Source organism: Rosa rugosa, chromosome 6, assembly GCF_958449725.1.
Source record: "Rosa rugosa chromosome 6, drRosRugo1.1, whole genome shotgun sequence".
In the NCBI taxonomy this organism is placed as follows: Eukaryota; Viridiplantae; Streptophyta; class Magnoliopsida; order Rosales; family Rosaceae; genus Rosa; species Rosa rugosa.
The window spans coordinates 44,858,127-44,876,296 of record NC_084825.1 but is presented as its reverse complement, the minus strand read 5'-3'; the positions used below and the strand labels follow the sequence as shown (position 1 = coordinate 44,876,296).

The window sequence follows — 18,170 nt, the reverse complement described above, 5'->3', positions numbered from 1 at the left end:
CTTATGAACCTGGATATGGTTGAAAAACAAAGGCTGACTCTTCACACCATATCAACATTGACACATTAGTCTTTCACATAAGCAACTAGGTTTTCGAAGTTGTTATTCCACCTCTCATTTGCAATCAGCTGCTTGTTCAGCAAATGGAAGAGCTCTTTCGCCATTACCGAAAGCTTTAAGGAGGAGGTGAATGGGAAATTGAAACCGACGTCGAGGAGAAGAGTGTGAGAAAGTCTCGCGGGACTGTGATTCCTAACCCGCTCTCGAATATATTATAAAAAAGAAAAAAAAAATGTTGGGCATAAAAACCATGACAATAATGAAACGGGCCCGAAGTACTTGTAGTTTCTGTTTCGATATATTACAGCTATTTGTACACCTTGAGATTTGAGACTTCACGGCTACAGGCAAGAACAACATATATACAGTGAAATTCGACTACTATTCTATTACACTGCAGTTCTAATGCCTCTACTCTGGAGTCCGGACCAAGTTACTTAATCCAATAGCGATAACTAAAGAGCAAATATGTACCGACTGATCTCAGGTCCAACTAGAACGCAATTGCAATACATTAAAACAGAAAATGCTTCCAGAGTGGCCAAGCAAACCTTGTATTATTGATCATAGAGAAGCTTGACATTATTCTTGAAGATAAAGAAAGATCAAAACCTTTCACATGCCTTCAGGACATGGACAGTACTGTATAAAAATCTATGCAAGTAAAAGTCATTGTTTGGTTTCCGATAGATATGGACAGGCTTGAATCAGTTTAATCGATTGGCTCAGGCTGCAGCGCTTTGTGCACAAGCTCAGACTGTTCCTTGAGATGAACGTCATAGAAACCAGTTGCTGTGGAAGCAGATGAAGGACGACCAACATATTTGATATCATCAGCAGTTCCTCTGCTCACTGACTTCATGGCAGTGCATAGTCGAGGTGCGATGTAGCTGTACGCACCCATGTTCATCGGCTCTTCCTGGCACCAAACTATCTCAGCATCTGAAGGAATCAAACAACGATATGTGTTAAACTCACAATATCAATTCCAAGAACACAAAATATCAATCCAACTCAAGCATAGAATTGTAATTTTTGTTCACACATATAATTATTTTGAAAAACAAAATTCTGGTAATAATATCTATACCCCTCGCTTGTCTCTGGCTTTAAAGTGGATAGATTACTAAGTCTTGTCACCTTCCTGAACCCTCATACTTACCTATTCCATTGAATAACTGACACATACATAAATTTTTCTTCCAATGTAGAAGTGAGGTAGGAATTATTGGTATTCTGAACAACAAGATTTGAGAAACGGGGTACAAGATTTAGGAAAATGCTGAATCTACCAAGGTTTCTACAATTTTAGTTTAGAAAACATAGCAAGCTTCATACTACAACACATTGCACATGTTGCAGCTGGAGTTTCAGAAGTTGATACCACACCACTACATATGCTACCACATAGCTAGTTAATAGTGATTATGATGTGAGCAATGTAATGCAATAAAGAAATTCAAAATTTCAAATATACCAAATCAACAAGGGAAATGGTTCATATCTTCTTCTTCTTCTTTTTTCTTCTTTTTTTAAATTAGGAAATGGCTCGTATCTTGACAAAGGGGAAAGAGAAAAGCCCCCGTGTTTCCATAATCATATTAGTCGCTGTTCAAAATGCATGTTCAAAGTACTTACTAGGATATCGCTTCAGTTCTCGCTGAATGAGGTTATATGGCAAGGGGCAAAGCTGTTCCACTCTACATATTGCAATATTCTTCACATTAGTCTGTCTTCGCTCTTCATCAAGCTCATAGTAAATCTGCATGCACGGAAAATGAGAATACAGAACACGCCGCAAGATATAATAAACTTTTTCTTCCTTGGTTAAGGTAAAATGTATTTATAGTAGTCAGCACAGTATGTATGATCTATTCCTGTCAGGTTCCATTCTATTCATCTTCCAGGGTCTGCTTAACAAAAGTATACTGATTTTTTTGTTTTTGCCAAATAAAGCTTATTGATTACTTTACTGGAAAAAAGTAATTTACCTAGAAGTCAATATGATGTATACAACAGAAGCCAACATGATGCATACCAATGAAAATACGGTACACATGCAGGGACACAATACCTTTCCGGAGCAAAGAACAAGCCGTCTAATACCCTCCTCCAGATCAGAGTGATCATTCTGGTCCTTTATAAGGCGCTTAAATCTGGTCCCCTGCTTGTCAAAACCTGGATGGCCTTCAACATCATCAAACTCAGATAAATTTGATTTGCAGTCTTTGTGACGAAGCAAGTTTTTAGGAGCCATCACAACAAGAGGCTTGCGGAACTCCCTGTTTATCTAAGTAATGGGCCAAAAAAATAAAAATAAGAACATGCACAAACTTTTCCCAATGCTGAACAATACTCATAACGGACTTTACTACCTGACGACGCAGGACATGGAAATAATTAGCAGGAGTTGTCACATTCACAACCTGCCAATTACATTCCTGAATTTGCTTCCGATGTGTATGATCCATCTCAGGTATGAGGTAAGGATTGTCATCACTCATCTGTCATGGCATTAATGGGAATTTGTATTAGATGAGGATCCATACCAGAGACTACTGTCAAATGGGAAATGAGGAGGGGGGGACATACGATTACCTGAAGAAATCGCTCCAATCGGGCACTTGAATGTTCAGGTCCCTGACCAGCATAACTGTGTGGAAGCAGTACAACAAGCCCAGTTTGACGAAGCCACTTTGACTCCCCACTACTCAAAAACTGATCAAATATAACTTGAGCTCCATTGGCAAAATCACCAAATTGAGCTTCCCAAAGTACCAACGCATTTGGATTCTCCATCGAGTAACCCAATTCAAATCCAAGAACACCGAACTCCGAAAGTGAGCTGCATATACAGTCACAATTAGCTAATGTAGAGACAAATTTAAACACGGCCACCATTTCTGACAAGCACTATTCAGTGTGTCATAAGTCACCAATCATGTTCTCCAATGTTATCAGGTCCTCAAAGGGGAGAAAACTTGGGTCCAATTTTATTTGGACCTAGCAATCCAAATTCTCATTTATATTTGGTGTTGCCAAAACCGTATATTTCTTTGAAAGCCACAGGAGATAACTTCATGTATTTGTTTGACAGCCACATGAGAGAACTTTGATGGACCTAAGCATTGTCCCTTTCATACCGCATTCTAGGACAGGAACAAGGGATATATGGTTTACATATGTGCAATTTCTGATTAGCATGCTGAGCACAGGAAAATACACCAAAGAAAAGCACCAAGATGTATTAAACTGAAAGGGGGATATTAGAATAGAATGTTATGCGCCGGAATATACATTCAGAGGAGCTGTCCTGGCCAAAACTTCACCATTTTCTTAGTTTAATAAACTAAAAAAGGAACGTAAACTTATCTCACTATGAATTCTAGGTCGTTCTGTTAAAGCACAATACACATTGTACCGGTGAGATACCACACAACAAATAAGGATCACAATCTTTCTTTTAAAATGAACATAATTATATCAACCTAAGCACAAAGTTAACACTACAGTGGTCCTTAAGGAAGAGAACACAAAAAGGAAAAAAGAAAAATCACTCATTACCTGTTGCTAACTGTAAACAATTCCTCATCTTGGTTCGCCATAACATGGTCCAGAGGGCAATACTTTTCCCCTGTTTCCTGGTCATGAAGTACAGAATGCCGATGACTAAATGTACCTCTCTCAACATCCTGACCACTCAGTCGAACATGGTTACCTTCAACAAGCAGTGTAGCAAAGGCAAGTGCTTCTGCAACTGCCCAATCAATACCTTCACCAGTCTCAATCATTTCTGCACGTTCTCCATATACCTTCTTTACTGCTCTATGAGGTTTAAAATTTTCTGGTAAAAATGTAATTGCTTTGCCAACATCCTTCAAAATCTCTGGTTTTACCCTGAATAAGAGCATAAGAAATTCCTTAAAATTAGAATAACTAAGAAAATCAGAAACTGCAAAGCTTACGTGAAATTGATAGAAAAAAAGTATTATACCCAGTGTTTCGGATACGAGAAAGTTGTTCAGGTGACTTGAATCCAGTCCAATGAGATGCAAGCCAATCCCTTCTTTGAGGAACATAATCTTTGCTAGCTAAGAACTCTTCGTTTAGAATCTTATTAACCTTGCTCTGTATCCTCTCAATATCTTCTTGGTTCACTTGTCCAGATTCTAAAAGTTTGTTCGTGTAAATAGTTAGAGGGTTCGGATGATTTTTAATAACCTGTAACCAACCAATTAAGTGAAATAAGAATGTCAGGACTCCGCTTTACCCATTTCAAGAGCTGCACTACGGTAATAGCAAGAAGCCATAGAGTGAAATTTTTATGAAATTTATGATGAGAAGTTTTAACAAATGGGAAATAAAGGATAACCTGGTACATTTTAGGCTGCGTAAATGATGGCTCATCTAACTCATTATGCCCAAATCGACGATAACACACTAAATCAACTACAACATCAGAATGGAATGTCTGGCGCCACTCAGCTGCAAGCTCACAGACATGAACAACTGCCTCCATGTCATCAGCATTTACATGGAAAATAGGGACATTCAAGGCTTTAGCAACATCAGTGCAATACTCTGAAGATCTGCCGGACATTGGATCAGTTGTGAAGGCAACTTGGTTATTCACTACAATGTGTATAGTCCCACCAGTGGTGTAATTAGGAAGAGCACTAAGATGCAGAGTCTCGTAGACCACTCCTTGTCCGGCAAAGCTACCATCTCCATGAATCAAAACTGCCATATTCTTGGTCCTGTCCAAATCATTTGAATAAAATTGCTTTGCTCTTGTTTTTCCAACAACAACTGGATCCACAGCTTCCAAGTGACTTGGATTTGCAACCAAAGATAGATGAAGTCTTTTCCCACCTCTAGTGGGTCGATCATAGGAAGTTCCCAAGTGATACTTGACATCACCAGTCCCTGAGTACAGCCCATCTTCATCCACAGGCTTTGTACCACCACTGAATTCACTGAATATCTGCCGCAAAGGTTTTCGGACCACATTACCCAATACATTCAATCTTCCTCTATGAGGCATTCCAATGACTATGCTCTCAACCCCAAGATCTGCTGCCCTATCAAACATCTCCTTCATGCCAGGAATGAGAGTTTCGCAACCTTCAAGCCCAAACCTCTTTGCTGTCTTCCACTTAGAGTGCAAGAAGTTCTCAAACTGTGTACTCCAAATAAGCCTGTCAAGAAAAACCTCACGGCGCTGCCCATTGTATTGCATCATTGTTGGAGTCTCAATCTTTTCTCTCAACCAGTTACATTTGTTACGATCCGCAATGTGCATATACTCATACCCAATGCTCCCACAGTAAGCCTGCTCTAGCCGGGTCAATATGGACCTAAGGGTCTGCACCGGACGATTCTCAGCCAGAAACCCAGCTATCCTCCAAACCCCTAAAAAGAACTCCCTATCAAGATCAGCCTCAGTAAACCCATATGAAGCAGGGTCCAACTCATCTGGGACTTTCCTCTCCTGCAATGCCAAAGGGTCCAATTTAGCTTTCATATGACCACTAACCTGATAAGCCCTCACAAGCAACAACAAACGCATACTCTCTTGAATGGTCTGCCCCGAAACTCCAGGGGAGGTAGAGGCCTGCCCCACAAAATTCCTAAAGAAATTATCCCAGGATTCATCAACACTGCTGGGATCAGCCTCCCAGGCCCTCTGAAGCCCCTCTAAATAAACACTATTGCTTCCATCCAAGAAACTATCAGTCAGCTTCGAAAGCGGCACCGGCCGAGGAACCGGGGCAGCCCCTGCCTTGGAAAACATGCACATTGTGGTTTGCAAGTATCGATTTTGCAAAGGAACTACATGCCTATTCGATAGTGATCTCCTAATGGCAAACTTTGCCACACTAGACCCTGCTCTAAACCACCTCATATCTGCCAACCAAAGCAAAGCTTCAAAATTTAATCCAACAAAACCAGAAATATCACCTCCCCAAAATCAAACCTCAATCATAATGGACTATGTTCTTGATCACTGAATCAAAACCCTGTAAATTAAGAACTGGAATAAGCAAAATTGAACAATCACAAACTAAAACATTCCTACATTTACATACATATATGCATTAATATAAGTACCTGAAAGGCTGAAATTCCTCCTCCTTTTTCGCCATAAGTGGTTCAAGACTATCCGATCTTTTTTCTAGGAGACTGAAAAAGAAAAGAAAAAAATCAATTCCCCAATATTTTCTCTATTACAAGATTTCAATTTTACCCTTCAACAAAATCTCAGACCTTTACCATAGCAAACTCCTTCTTCTTCTTCTTCTTCTTCTTCTTTTTCATCTTTACAGAGATACCCAGAAACTCCTCAGCTTCAAATCGTCAGAGTTTCAAAACCAACCCTTGCTTCCAATTAGCTCCAAAACCAAAACCCATGTGGCGTTTCTGGTTTTGACTCAATTTGTCTCCCTGCTAAATCCCTTTGCGTTCTTGCTCGATATCAAAGATCTCTCGGTGAGCTTGAACCATTGGTTTTGAAGATCACCGGCGACATGAGCTCTCTAGCTGCTCACCACTCGACACACTACGGAAACAACGATCACAGAAACACAATTATAAACTAAAGAGGGTAGACTTGAGAATTCCCGCCTTTATTCTTTTAATTTTCTTTTTTACTTTTTTCTTTTTTCTTTTTTCTTTTTATAGACTATTTAACTTACCGGTCAGCTAAATGAGTTTTAATAGCCCTTCAATTTATATTTTATTTCATTCTCCACCACATTTTGGTCACCGGAGTGGTGCTTGTGCTTTCCGAAGACACTCCTACTTACTAGCGTATGGGTCAAGGCATCCCATTGAATGGAAGAGGGAGAAGCCCGGTGTGTGGGTTTTTGATATTCGCCGGCGTCAATGGACCAGTTGAGGGCCTTGATGAGGCGCTTCCGGTTATCCCAGACTGGGCCTAGCTATGAGGAATTGGATAGTGGTTACATATACTACTTACCGCGCTTGTTCCAAGTTGGAATGCACAGGTTTGCTTTGGTTTGGGAGGGAATCAGATGAGAGTTATAAGCTTCATTGCCACAAATTCACATTGCAGGCTCCCACCTCTGCTGATCAACCATTCGTTGCTCGACAACTCTCAAATAAAGTCATTACTCTTAATGGCAACAACAACAAATTACTCCTAGCAATCACTTTACATGCATGCGTGCCTATAATATTAGTCCGGACAAGTCACCATCATGCAAAAGAGAGAGAATTGAAAGATTTGTCCCACGACCAGGGCAGACAAGAATAATATATATTACTCGGATTTCCTTCTGATCGATATCCAATTCATTTTCAGTTCCAGCCTCATTTGCCTTTTTGTCATTAGTTACGAATTCAATTTTTAGTATTTTAGGTGACCATGTACATAAAGAGATCGAGTAGCGTTTTTATGGTCATCTACATACGAAGGTTCGTATCACGTAATACTAAAAAATGGTATTTAACACATGAATTTGTATGATGATCCCGTGACACGTCCAAACATTCCAAATTGATCTCAATTTTTATTTTTATTCAAATTCTTTCCATTCCATGAAGTCACTGTTCGTAAAGCATAATTGTTCCAACCTACAGAACTAAAAAATGTCGACCTTTTTCTTTCCACTATTTTCCTAATTTTTCAAATTTGGAAAGAAAAAAAAAATTCTAGTGCCGAAAAAATTCTGAAATTGTTTTTTATGAATCATGATAGATTAGATTTTCCTGACTCCTCATGTGTGTCGATAGATATACAACAGATGTGAGAACCATACACCTGGTGTTACTGTTGATGGATCATATTGTCAGGATCAGTATATTATCAAGAATATGGATAAACAATATGAGCAGTAAAATAGGTTGAATTGAAGACTATTAAATTAGGCAAGGGAAACACCTCAAGCCTTTTCTTGATAAAGAAGCAAGCCTGATTATCTATCTACATCAAGGCAAGCATCCACACAGATGCAATGACCACAAAGGGTAGAAATTGCCATATCATAAATTTCACAATGAGGAAAAACAAAATTAATATTAATCCCTGGTATTGGAGACTTAGATCTAACTGAGGCGCCACCATCTAGTCGATTTCACCTTAAACCCAACTCAGTGCAATCAAATGAGCCTTAATTTGCTTTGTTCTACTAACCACAGCATGATGATTTTTGCACTGCTTGACCGCCTCCATTGCCTACTTCATTCATCTTGAGTGCTTGCGGCTGAAACCATCAGAAAAGAGGAGTCCATCAACATTTGAGAGAACACTTGTGGAAAGAAAGACTTCCCACTTCGGATGGCATATATATAGCTACTGATTTGGGAAAAAAAGGGTGGACGAAACAAAAGGTCGATATTTATTTCTTATTGATAGGAAATAAGGACACACCTCAGTGCCCCTGGCATCAGATTCTGCAAGTCTCTGCTTGATATCCCTGGCTATTGAAAAGAAAACCTCCTCCACATTCAAGTTTGTCTTTGCACTCTGCAGAACCAGAACATATTCTCTCAATATATGCAACTCTCAAGTACTCATGTAGACACAAAATCTAAGGCATAGATTGCTACTTACAGTTTCAAAGAACTTGATGCCATACTCATCAGCAAGAGCTTGACCTTTAGATGCAGGCACGGCCTAAACGTAAAGATTTTCATTGATAAAACCACGAAAGGTGCGCATATACAACAAATACATGCAGATAAGGAGAGCAAGTTAGCACCCTCATGTCAAATCAAACAGATGATCAACCAAATGTCCATATTTTATGTACTCGAGAAAATACAAGTTACACACCCTTTTGCTTTCATCCATATCAGCCTTGTTTCCCACCAGAACCTTGTTGACATTGTCAGAAGCATGTTGTTCAATGTTACGAATCCAGTTCCTAATGTCTGCAAATGAAAGGCTAGTTATTATGAGTGCTATATGTCAATCCATTATAACTTTGAAAATTTGAAAACAGAATATGGAAGGGACAGGCTATCAAAGTATGAGAAATTACTGTTGAAAGATGACTCATCAGTTACATCATACACCAACAAAATACCCATGGCTCCTCGATAGTAAGCTGCAGAGCACAACACAACTACATGAGAAAAGTCCTGCACAACACTTATAAATCAAAATCACTTAAAGACTGACCTAATACAACCACCAGAGAAGTACATCATAAACCACCTATACATAATCAAGTTTCTCATAAAGGAGCCAAGGGATCTACTTAGTTAGTCAAACTGATAAAACTATCCTCATCATCTGAATCAACACTTCTCTATCTAGGTTACAAAAGTTTATTTTCTTTGATCCTTTTTTAAACTTCAGGTTTCCCCCATTTCCAGTAAGGCAGTACTTGCTGTGCAAGTTCCATTGAAAATCAACTTTTTGTAAAATCTTAAACATACACCTGTCGTGATTGTCCGGAACCTTTCCTGGCCAGCTGTGTCCCAGATTTGCAACTTAATTCTTTTGCCATCAAGATCAATGGTTCTTATCTTGAAGTCAATTCTGTCAAGAAAATATCAATATATAAGAGATGTTAATTAAGGATCTCCATGAAGCTTCTAGTTTGTCTAACTATAATACATTCAAAAGAAAACACACTTCAATTCATAATGCCATATTTCTATAGTCTATAAGCCTAAATCATGATCCAATTGACTTAATGTGATAGTCAACATTTCATATGCTAAAGAGTTTCTGAATACAAAATGTCCAAAGTTTCTAAGAATACAAACCCAATAGTGGTAATGAAACTGGTTGTGAAGGAGCCATCAGAGAATCGTAAAAGCAGGCAACTCTTTCCAACACCTGAATTTAGGCAGTATTGTTAGTCATTCAGAACCAAAAGCTTCATGGATGAGAATAAGCATGTCTCCCAGGGAAAAAAGAAGTTAGGAAGTACTTAATTCCTGATACTTCACAATTACACCAAAATCAAACTCCATATCATTATTATCCATCTCAGATAATTTTCAAAATGAACCCTCTCAAAGCAATAAACCCCCTTTGATGCCAAAACCATGACCTCCGACGCTCATACTTAAATCCACCTAATTAAATATATACCTTTTTCCTGAAACACAAACACTAAATGCTCATAGTATAGTATACCCTGGCCAACTCTCTTGTTTGTTTGAATACGCATATCTCAGGATAAAGGGTGGTGAGTCAAACATTACTCATTCATTTGCAAAAGTAAACATATCTTTCTCTCATTCTTAGTCTTCATCAAAACCAAAATGGGATCTTTCAACAAAATCCATGTACTCGCCCATATGTTCAAACTGGAGCTCAAAAAAAACAACTGTGCCATTGGAAAACAGAAATACAAACATCACATTGGCACCACCCATTCCAAGTAAACCAAAACCAAATTGGATCTTAAAATGTCCAACCTCCATTTCCCATTTCCATATTTTTCTCAGGAACCAAACAAAAGATGATAGAAGTTTTACTAACCACTGTCGCCAATGAGGAGGAGCTTGATCAGATAATCGTAATCGGCGCGAGCCCTTGGTGGTGCAGCCATTGATTTACTATATCACCAACACAAACTGCAAATCCAACCCTCAATCTCTGCAACCACTAATGAACAACAACAACAACAGAGCATGTATATGATCCAATAAGTTTTGAAGAAAATGCATGAGATCGCAGGAAGAGAGAGAGTTACCTCCGGTGAAAGAAAGCTTAGCAAGTGGTCGGCGACATCAGAATCGATCCAATGAATGTGGGAGACTTCGGGTTCGTGACCTCTTTGGTTCTGTCTCTCTTTCTCCGTGTTTAATACGTGGGGGACTCTTTACTGTACGTGAAACCAATGCGTCCGTACACATTGCTGTACTAGATAACTTCTCTGCTATATATAAAGAATAGATATAGGAATTTATTTGCTCATAATATTTTGAAAAAAAAAAATTTCATTAAAATTGATGATTCATGATTCATGTGATGGTAAAAAAGTTTAAATTCGAACTTTGTAATAAATTTTCAACAGATTTTACATGAAAAGATAATATTTTACTTATTTCAAATTTGAAAAGATAGAAGAACAGGAATGTTTACTAGTTTCAAATTTATTTAATCAATTCATCAATCATATTTTTTTATTTTTGAAAATCATAAAGAAAATATGGATCATGGAAGCTCACGATTGTACGTTGATGATTGATCTATCATTGCTTAGAGAGATCCATATATACGTATAAGCTTATGACAACTGTGCATACGAAAATGAATTTGAATAATTTTTGTCTTAACAAAATTAAGATATTTTGAGACTCTCAAGAGATTTTGTATAGGTATGAGTTTGTTCCCATGGTTTAGTGGCTCTGTAGTCATTCTGTATAGGTATGAAGTCTTTTTTCACAAAAAACAAAAAAACAAAACAAAAATCAAGAGTTTTTTTTGGTTTAAGAAAAACTATATACTTCTTTTTGAAACATTCCATCAAACGTTTTCCTCTGGCTAGAGGATGGGGCGTGTAGAGGAATTTTATACACAATATGTCGCGACTCACGAGAGCTTTGTTGCATAATGGTTATAAAGTACTTTTTGTTTGAAATTTTACTCATTATTTATAAATATATAAAAACTTATAAAATGCGTGTACATCTGTGATTGACAATCGTCAACACTCTCATAAATTAGAAAAAGACTTAAACGCATACACGTGTGATTGACAATCGTCAACGCTTCCATAAATTAAAAAAAGACTAAAACTCTGGGTGCCAAACAAAATAAAAAAGGATTGAAGAGTGAGAAAAAGGTTAACAGAAAAGAACCCAAAGAAAGTTGGGGATGGAGTATATCCTGGGAAGATCCTCTGCCCACTTCCTGCACCTACAAAACGTCATAGACATGCTCAAGTTTGTTTGTCACCTTTCCAGCACTAATCTCTCTTTTTCTCTCTGATCTCTATCATCGACCTCTGCAATTTCGATCTTCTTCGAATGGAGTTTGAGTCCGAGAGTCGTGGCGGTGACAACATTGGTGGTAGAGTTGGTGGTGCAGCTGCTGCTGCTACCAACAAAGATGGTGACGGCAACGAGGAAGATGATTGAAGTTTAGGTTATGAATGAATGGCATTTGGCGTCCAACAACGGTAGGGCAACTACGATCTTTGGCATTATTCCAGAAACTCTGTTTTCTGTGTCTCTCTGTGTTAAATTAGTTATATTATGCTTCAAATTCCAGCTATGTCAATGGAGAGTGCTACTTAGTTGTGTAATCTCTCCCAATAAAACCTTCGCTGGTTTATATACTACTGTCTTTGTGCTCGAACATCAACATCAATCCATCCTCTTGTTTATAATCTAGAAATGTTGTCTTTGTACGTACACGTCTTTATATGTGGAATTTGTATTGACCATATGCAAGTTAAACCGACTTTGATTGCACCTCCAAATAATGGCGCAAAGTGCGTCACAAAGTTAAGAGCATTTATCCTACATCCGAAGTCTTCTTCCACAGAAGTTCGAGCAACAGATGCGGGTCATGTTTTGAATCTGATGAAACATCCACACTTCGGAGATTAAAGATTCAAACAATGAAAGCCAAAAAGCATCAAATTAGTTGGTTAAAAATCTATATAGATATCCCTAAATGAGACTCGATCTCGTTCATCATTTGTAACTAAACTGTCGGTTGTAGTCGAGCTAATTGTCCAGCAGATAACTTGCCAACAAATAACCATGAATTTGGAAAATAACAGCATATGCAATATCACCGATGCATTGCAAAATTGTATTTGGAGGATTTAAGATAAGAAAACTGAGTCAAAATTTCTTCATTTCATTCGATAATTTAAGACCGGGAACCACAAGACAGTGTGGACAAACAAACATTAATATCCCATAGATGGAGTAACAAATCCCATTAAATAAATCTCTATAAGCATCCAAAACAAACACAAAAGTCTATGATGTTCTGCATCAGCACACCCACAAAGTCCTCAGCAGCAGAAAAACCTGGTCTCATTCTTGATAGAAAGCTGGCCTAATAAAAGAAACCAAGAACTTTCCCACCGACATTCTTTCTTCTAGCCTCTTCATGGTCCATGATGCCAGCAGAAGTGGTGAGCACGATATATCCAAACTGCAAGATCAAACAAAAAGCAGTAAGCTCAACTGAAAGTGGCAGGATCAAATTTGTAAGGTGAACTTAATAAGGTGAGAGTGCAAAAAGGGTATAAATTTACAACACTATTTGATTCATAACAAGGCAACTAATTATACCACAAGTGCCCAGTGAAGGATGAGCACGAATGATCACAATTCAAGGCCACACTATATATAATCACCAAGAGTTCTGCTAATCTTTTAAAATTTCAAAAAATTGTTCAAAACAACAATTATAGATTAAATATGTATACTTAACAGAGCCTCGAAATCATATCATATTTCTAAAACTTGAAAGACCACTGCAATGCTTTTTTCCGAGAAGAAAGCTAACTGCTAATGCTTGACTAACCTGTCTTGAAGGAAGCAACCTGGCAGTCCAACCTTCAATCTCCTTAACACCAACATCAAAACGAGGACTAATGACCCCACACTTGTTAAGCCTTCCATTCAGTTCGACCACAATTTTACCAGACCTGTGGTCGTCAACATACTCGAACTCTCCAATGTATCCTAAGGAAGAAAACCAAAAACATAAATATCCATACATTCATAAAAATGGACTAACAAAAACAGAAGTAATGAATTATGTTCAAGTATTGGATACTTACCATGCTTTTGCATGACAATAAGGAACTTGATGATCACTTTGGATGACGGCCTGATCATCACCTGACGCTTACCACGTTTCTCTGCATTGTACATGCTCTTGAGAGCATCATTCAGCACGCTAACTCTCACCATTGTCGCTGCTGCATAAGAAAACAAAAATATCCAGGACTTCAGTTCACAAATCAGGAATGAAAAAAATCGAACAAACAGAAACACACATAAAACCTCTGCTCTCATTCTCTCAATATGCTCCTACTCAATAACACCCAAAACCATAAAAGCACATGCCAAGTTCCTAACTCCATCCATATTCACATAATAACCCGCCAGTCCAACTATCTTTTTACAGCAACCACCAACACCCATGTTAGTTTTCCCCATTTCTATCTACTAAACACATAAAAGATCAAAATGACTACCGAAGCTCTGTTCACCATTGAAACAAGGCTGCACCGAATTCTAGCTAGTTCAAAAGTTCAAATCTTTTTTAACCCAGTTCCAAAACAATTTCATCCTACAATAATAAACCAAATATTTACATTTCAACGTGATGCCCTGGAATTCCACCAAGGACTTCAAGAACAAGCACAATACAAACAAAGAGCCTATAAACCAAATATCCACACCAATATAATAAAAGCAATTACCCTATAGATCTACATGCTAAAAGATCACAACTTTGGTTCATATTTTCCATAAATTTTCGAAAAAAACAAACAGAGAATCCAGCTACGCCTCAAAAAAAATCACTAATTGAAATTACAGGGCATTATACATGAAACGATAAGAGCTTAAAATGGATACAGATCGAAACAATTTCAGTTATTGATGAAGAAAAATGAGTACTGACCGAAAGAGATGAGCAAGCTAAGCAGAGGCGCCTCCGACTCTCCGAGAGTTAGGGTTTTCTAGGGCTTAACAAAGAGGGAGGTGTGAGAGTGAAAACCTACCTGTTATATATTTGGTGGGAACCCGAGTTGTTGGGCTTAACCACTTGTAGGCCCAAAAAAAATGTGGAAGTTTTAGACCAGAAATAAACAGAGGTAAGGGCCCAAATGGAGTGCTAAAAGATGTTGCGTCACTTCTTATAATAGTTTTGTGGAATTTCCTAGGGTTCAACAACTTGGGGTTTACAAATGTTTTATTTTATTTTATTTTGTATATTAAATTTGCAAATAATATATTTGTTCGAAGAATTTTTTGTGCATATGATGTGGTAAAATATATTGACACATATGGCCTTCATTAAAGATATATTTCTTCAGCTTAAAAAAAATGTGTCATACATATATGCACAATTATACGATAAAATTCTATAATTTAACTAATCTCGCATAATCTTTTATATGTATTAAAATCTAAATATTAGGCCCAGTGTGAAATCTACTTAATTAGCTGAGTTTTATGAGAAACAAGTTTTCCAAAACTGGTTAAATAGGGAGTGAAAGTCACGGATGAAGAAAAAAGAGAACCGAGCTCGACAATGTAGGACACATCATTAATTAGAAATATAGGTTTGTTCCACCAAAAATGTAAGATGCCGAAACTAGCTAGAAATTCCTCATACACTGTTTTTAGTTAGGGAGTCGAGGTCATTGATCTGATGCTTGAACTACTTTGATTAGTCCATCATCATCTAGTCTCTGATCACGTATGCATATATCAGCTGATTTTGGGATGATCAGTTTGATGCTCATGCATTTTTTTTTTTTAAATAAAGAGTTAGGGTGGCTGCTCTCAAACATTGATTAGCATGTTCATGCATGCTTTTCTATATATAGTGATACTAAATAATGCTCAACGCGCCTCCATTGTATACGTACATGGAATTAATGGCAGTTACTCTCGATCGTGTGTGTGTAACTAGTGTGACAGCGTTTATATATATATTATTACATCTATAATAATATGTTGTAACGTCTTGTTATCTTATTTGTGAGTAATGCCGTGTTGATCATTTTGTGTGTATTTTGACTATAAGTTGCCCTTGAATTTTTTTTTTTAGGAACAAACCGACTGTAGAAACAGTAGGTTCAATAAGATGATATATATGAGATTAACAGAATAACAGCAGCAACAATAAAGATTTAGCCGAGGTTATGAATGTAAATCTAACCAAAACCTTGTCAAAGCGAGGAAAAGAAAAGGCAATCACAACATCTAACATCTTAATTTGCTGTCTTGTCAAAAAAAAAACATCTTAATTTGCTGGAGATGGGCGTCACAAAGGGTCTGCCAAACCAAAGCCAACTTTGGCTGGTCACCACCACCAGGGTACATTCCAATATGCATCAAGCGATTTAGGCCAGGTTGTTCAAGATGAACCGAAAGCGCATCCGCAAATCCCTCAACTGGTTTGGAGGGCACTTTAAGTTCCTTAATTGATATCCAAAACGCAGAGGTATCGTGCAGCGTCAATTATAAATTTATCATACAGATGCATGAATCATGCAACCGACGAATTATCAATTAGATAATATATGACTTTCATCATTAACTATTTATACTTGAATATATACAACACCAAAATGACAACCTCTAGCTCAATAAGCTTAGTTGACCTCCATACTTCAATTTCAATCTGGTCAACAGCAATATATATAAGAAGACGTTTGTTTTGATTCTCTTCTCCTCAATAAGAACACGAACATAAGGTTAATCTAATTTGTTTTTCAGTCACGGACTGACCATAATTACATGCTTAATTATCTGTTTACACACTAAGCAACTGTCCACATGTCATTTCTATAGTGCATGGTCTGAAGATTACTGTTTACACATCATCATCAAAGACGAAAAGGCTGACTTAGTTAAGGAAGAGATTAGAAAATTTGGTGGGAACCTTTATTTAGTAAATGATATATGTTTTTTTTTTTTTAGAATAAGGAGCTGGTGGAGCTGCCTTCAAGCCTTAATTAATGAAACTGCTGAATACAAAGAGAGGGGGGACATTGAGCCGCGCTAAACCCCTTATTATAATAAACACATAGAATATATTCTGAAATGATATATGCTTATAAACATATGTTTAAACTTAAACTAGCATTTAAATTGTACTTGGTAACTAGACGTCTAGACCTAAATCACATGGACCAAAGTTTCTAGATTATAATCAAAGGGCACACTATGTCTCAAGAATCTACTTAAAGGAATAAAGGGACAATGATGTTACGCAGGCACTTAGTCGATCAATAGAAAGCTAATGCTAGATGAGGTCCAAGTAACCATTGACTAATAGTGTTTTTTAATTCACAATGTTAAATGATGTTCTAATGAGGACGTGAAAACGAAAATAAAATTTCCATATTAGATAAATATAACATTGTTCATGAGTTTACAAGAATTTGAGTTAACTCAAAATATTACTAATTTGTTTTAGTTGTGAAGTACGTTCAAATTACATACGTACTTTATCACGTTAAAGCACGTTAATTTTGAACTAATTCTCTACTCTTTAGACTCAACTCAACTCATCACATCGTAAGAATATTTAGATATATTTGCACAAAAATTAATTGACAAGTTAACAGTATATTGTGGCACAAAGGACGGTCGGGGAATGGCCAACCGCCAACCAAACAAGAATCTCCTGCAGATGAAACTTTTCATGTCACACAAAAAAATAATTTTGAAATAAACTATGCTTATAGTCTGCATATACGTTATTTTATTTGCATGGTACGTATTATATATTGGTCAACCCTCAATCCATGTTCGGAATAAGTCAAAAGCTTCTTTTAATCATCTCTATATGGAACATGTAGAAACAAGGCGCTAGGAAACAATGCAAGCTAGGGACTAGGGAGGGTTTATTGTTTATTGTTTCTGTTGCTATCATTTAGACCTAGCTAGCTAACAACTTAATTATACAATTTTGATTCGAGTTAATTGTTCATGAGAAAAAAAACAAAGACCTTATTACAAAAGCAAATGAAAAAGAAAAATGTTTTATAAAGACCCTTTAGAAAATATCGAAGACTTGGATTATTGGAGTTGAACAACCTTGAAGTTTTGCTCAATTCACAAAAAGATAAGTAAAATGGGGCAGTACTCCTTGTTCCTTCCTCAATCTCTCTAGTTTACCTTACTTATAGTACATTATGGTACATCATCAAATTAGTCATATATATATATATATATATATAACATTTTTCATATTAATATATCATACTGCATTTTTCATATTAATATAACATTTTTCATATATATATATATATGAAATTAACGTGTGAAGTTCGAGTTTGAAATTAACGTGTGAAGTTCGAGTTTTCGGTCACTTTTTGGTCGCATATCCACATCTCGACCGTTCAATTTTTAGGTACCACTGTATAGATCGTGTCTGCAAATTTTCAGCCAAAATGATGATCGTTAAGGCA

The 18,170-nt window shown here is 37.1% G+C and overlaps 3 protein-coding genes across 5 annotated transcripts; all 3 read right to left on the bottom strand.

The window, feature by feature from the left end:
* Positions 1 to 317: 317 nt before the first annotated feature.
* Positions 318 to 6,610, bottom strand: LOC133718745 (uncharacterized). Of its 2 annotated transcripts, none has more exons than XM_062145614.1 (10): positions 6,328 to 6,610; positions 6,172 to 6,243; positions 4,433 to 6,080; positions 4,055 to 4,281; positions 3,625 to 3,957; positions 2,659 to 2,905; positions 2,436 to 2,564; positions 2,135 to 2,350; positions 1,699 to 1,822; positions 318 to 1,002 (listed from the first exon to the last, which is right to left on the bottom strand). In XM_062145614.1, exons 3-10 carry the CDS (start codon positions 5,963 to 5,965, stop codon positions 773 to 775), a joined length of 3,039 nt encoding a protein of 1,012 aa, XP_062001598.1. In that variant the 5' UTR covers positions 5,966 to 6,080; positions 6,172 to 6,243; positions 6,328 to 6,610; the 3' UTR covers positions 318 to 772. The 2 variants fall into 2 exon arrangements, with proteins under 2 accessions (XP_062001598.1, XP_062001597.1); XM_062145613.1 differs by having other exon boundaries at positions 6,334 to 6,610.
* A 1,300-nt stretch (positions 6,611 to 7,910) lies between these two features.
* Positions 7,911 to 10,867, bottom strand: LOC133715452 (ras-related protein RABE1a-like). Of its 2 annotated transcripts, none has more exons than XM_062141953.1 (9): positions 10,737 to 10,867; positions 10,523 to 10,648; positions 9,799 to 9,871; positions 9,468 to 9,568; positions 9,066 to 9,131; positions 8,858 to 8,955; positions 8,636 to 8,698; positions 8,453 to 8,548; positions 7,911 to 8,285 (listed from the first exon to the last, which is right to left on the bottom strand). In XM_062141953.1, exons 2-9 carry the CDS (start codon positions 10,590 to 10,592, stop codon positions 8,211 to 8,213), a joined length of 642 nt encoding a protein of 213 aa, XP_061997937.1. In that variant the 5' UTR covers positions 10,593 to 10,648; positions 10,737 to 10,867; the 3' UTR covers positions 7,911 to 8,210. The 2 variants fall into 2 exon arrangements, with proteins under 2 accessions (XP_061997937.1, XP_061997938.1); XM_062141954.1 differs by having other exon boundaries at positions 10,523 to 10,639; positions 10,737 to 10,835.
* A 1,969-nt stretch (positions 10,868 to 12,836) lies between these two features.
* LOC133715453 (small ribosomal subunit protein uS8z/uS8w) lies at positions 12,837 to 14,758 on the bottom strand. Its single transcript, XM_062141955.1, has 4 exons — positions 14,645 to 14,758; positions 13,794 to 13,934; positions 13,535 to 13,695; positions 12,837 to 13,159 (listed from the first exon to the last, which is right to left on the bottom strand). Exons 2-4 carry the CDS (start codon positions 13,924 to 13,926, stop codon positions 13,061 to 13,063), a joined length of 393 nt encoding a protein of 130 aa, XP_061997939.1. The 5' UTR covers positions 13,927 to 13,934; positions 14,645 to 14,758; the 3' UTR covers positions 12,837 to 13,060.
* Positions 14,759 to 18,170: the final 3,412 nt, after the last annotated feature.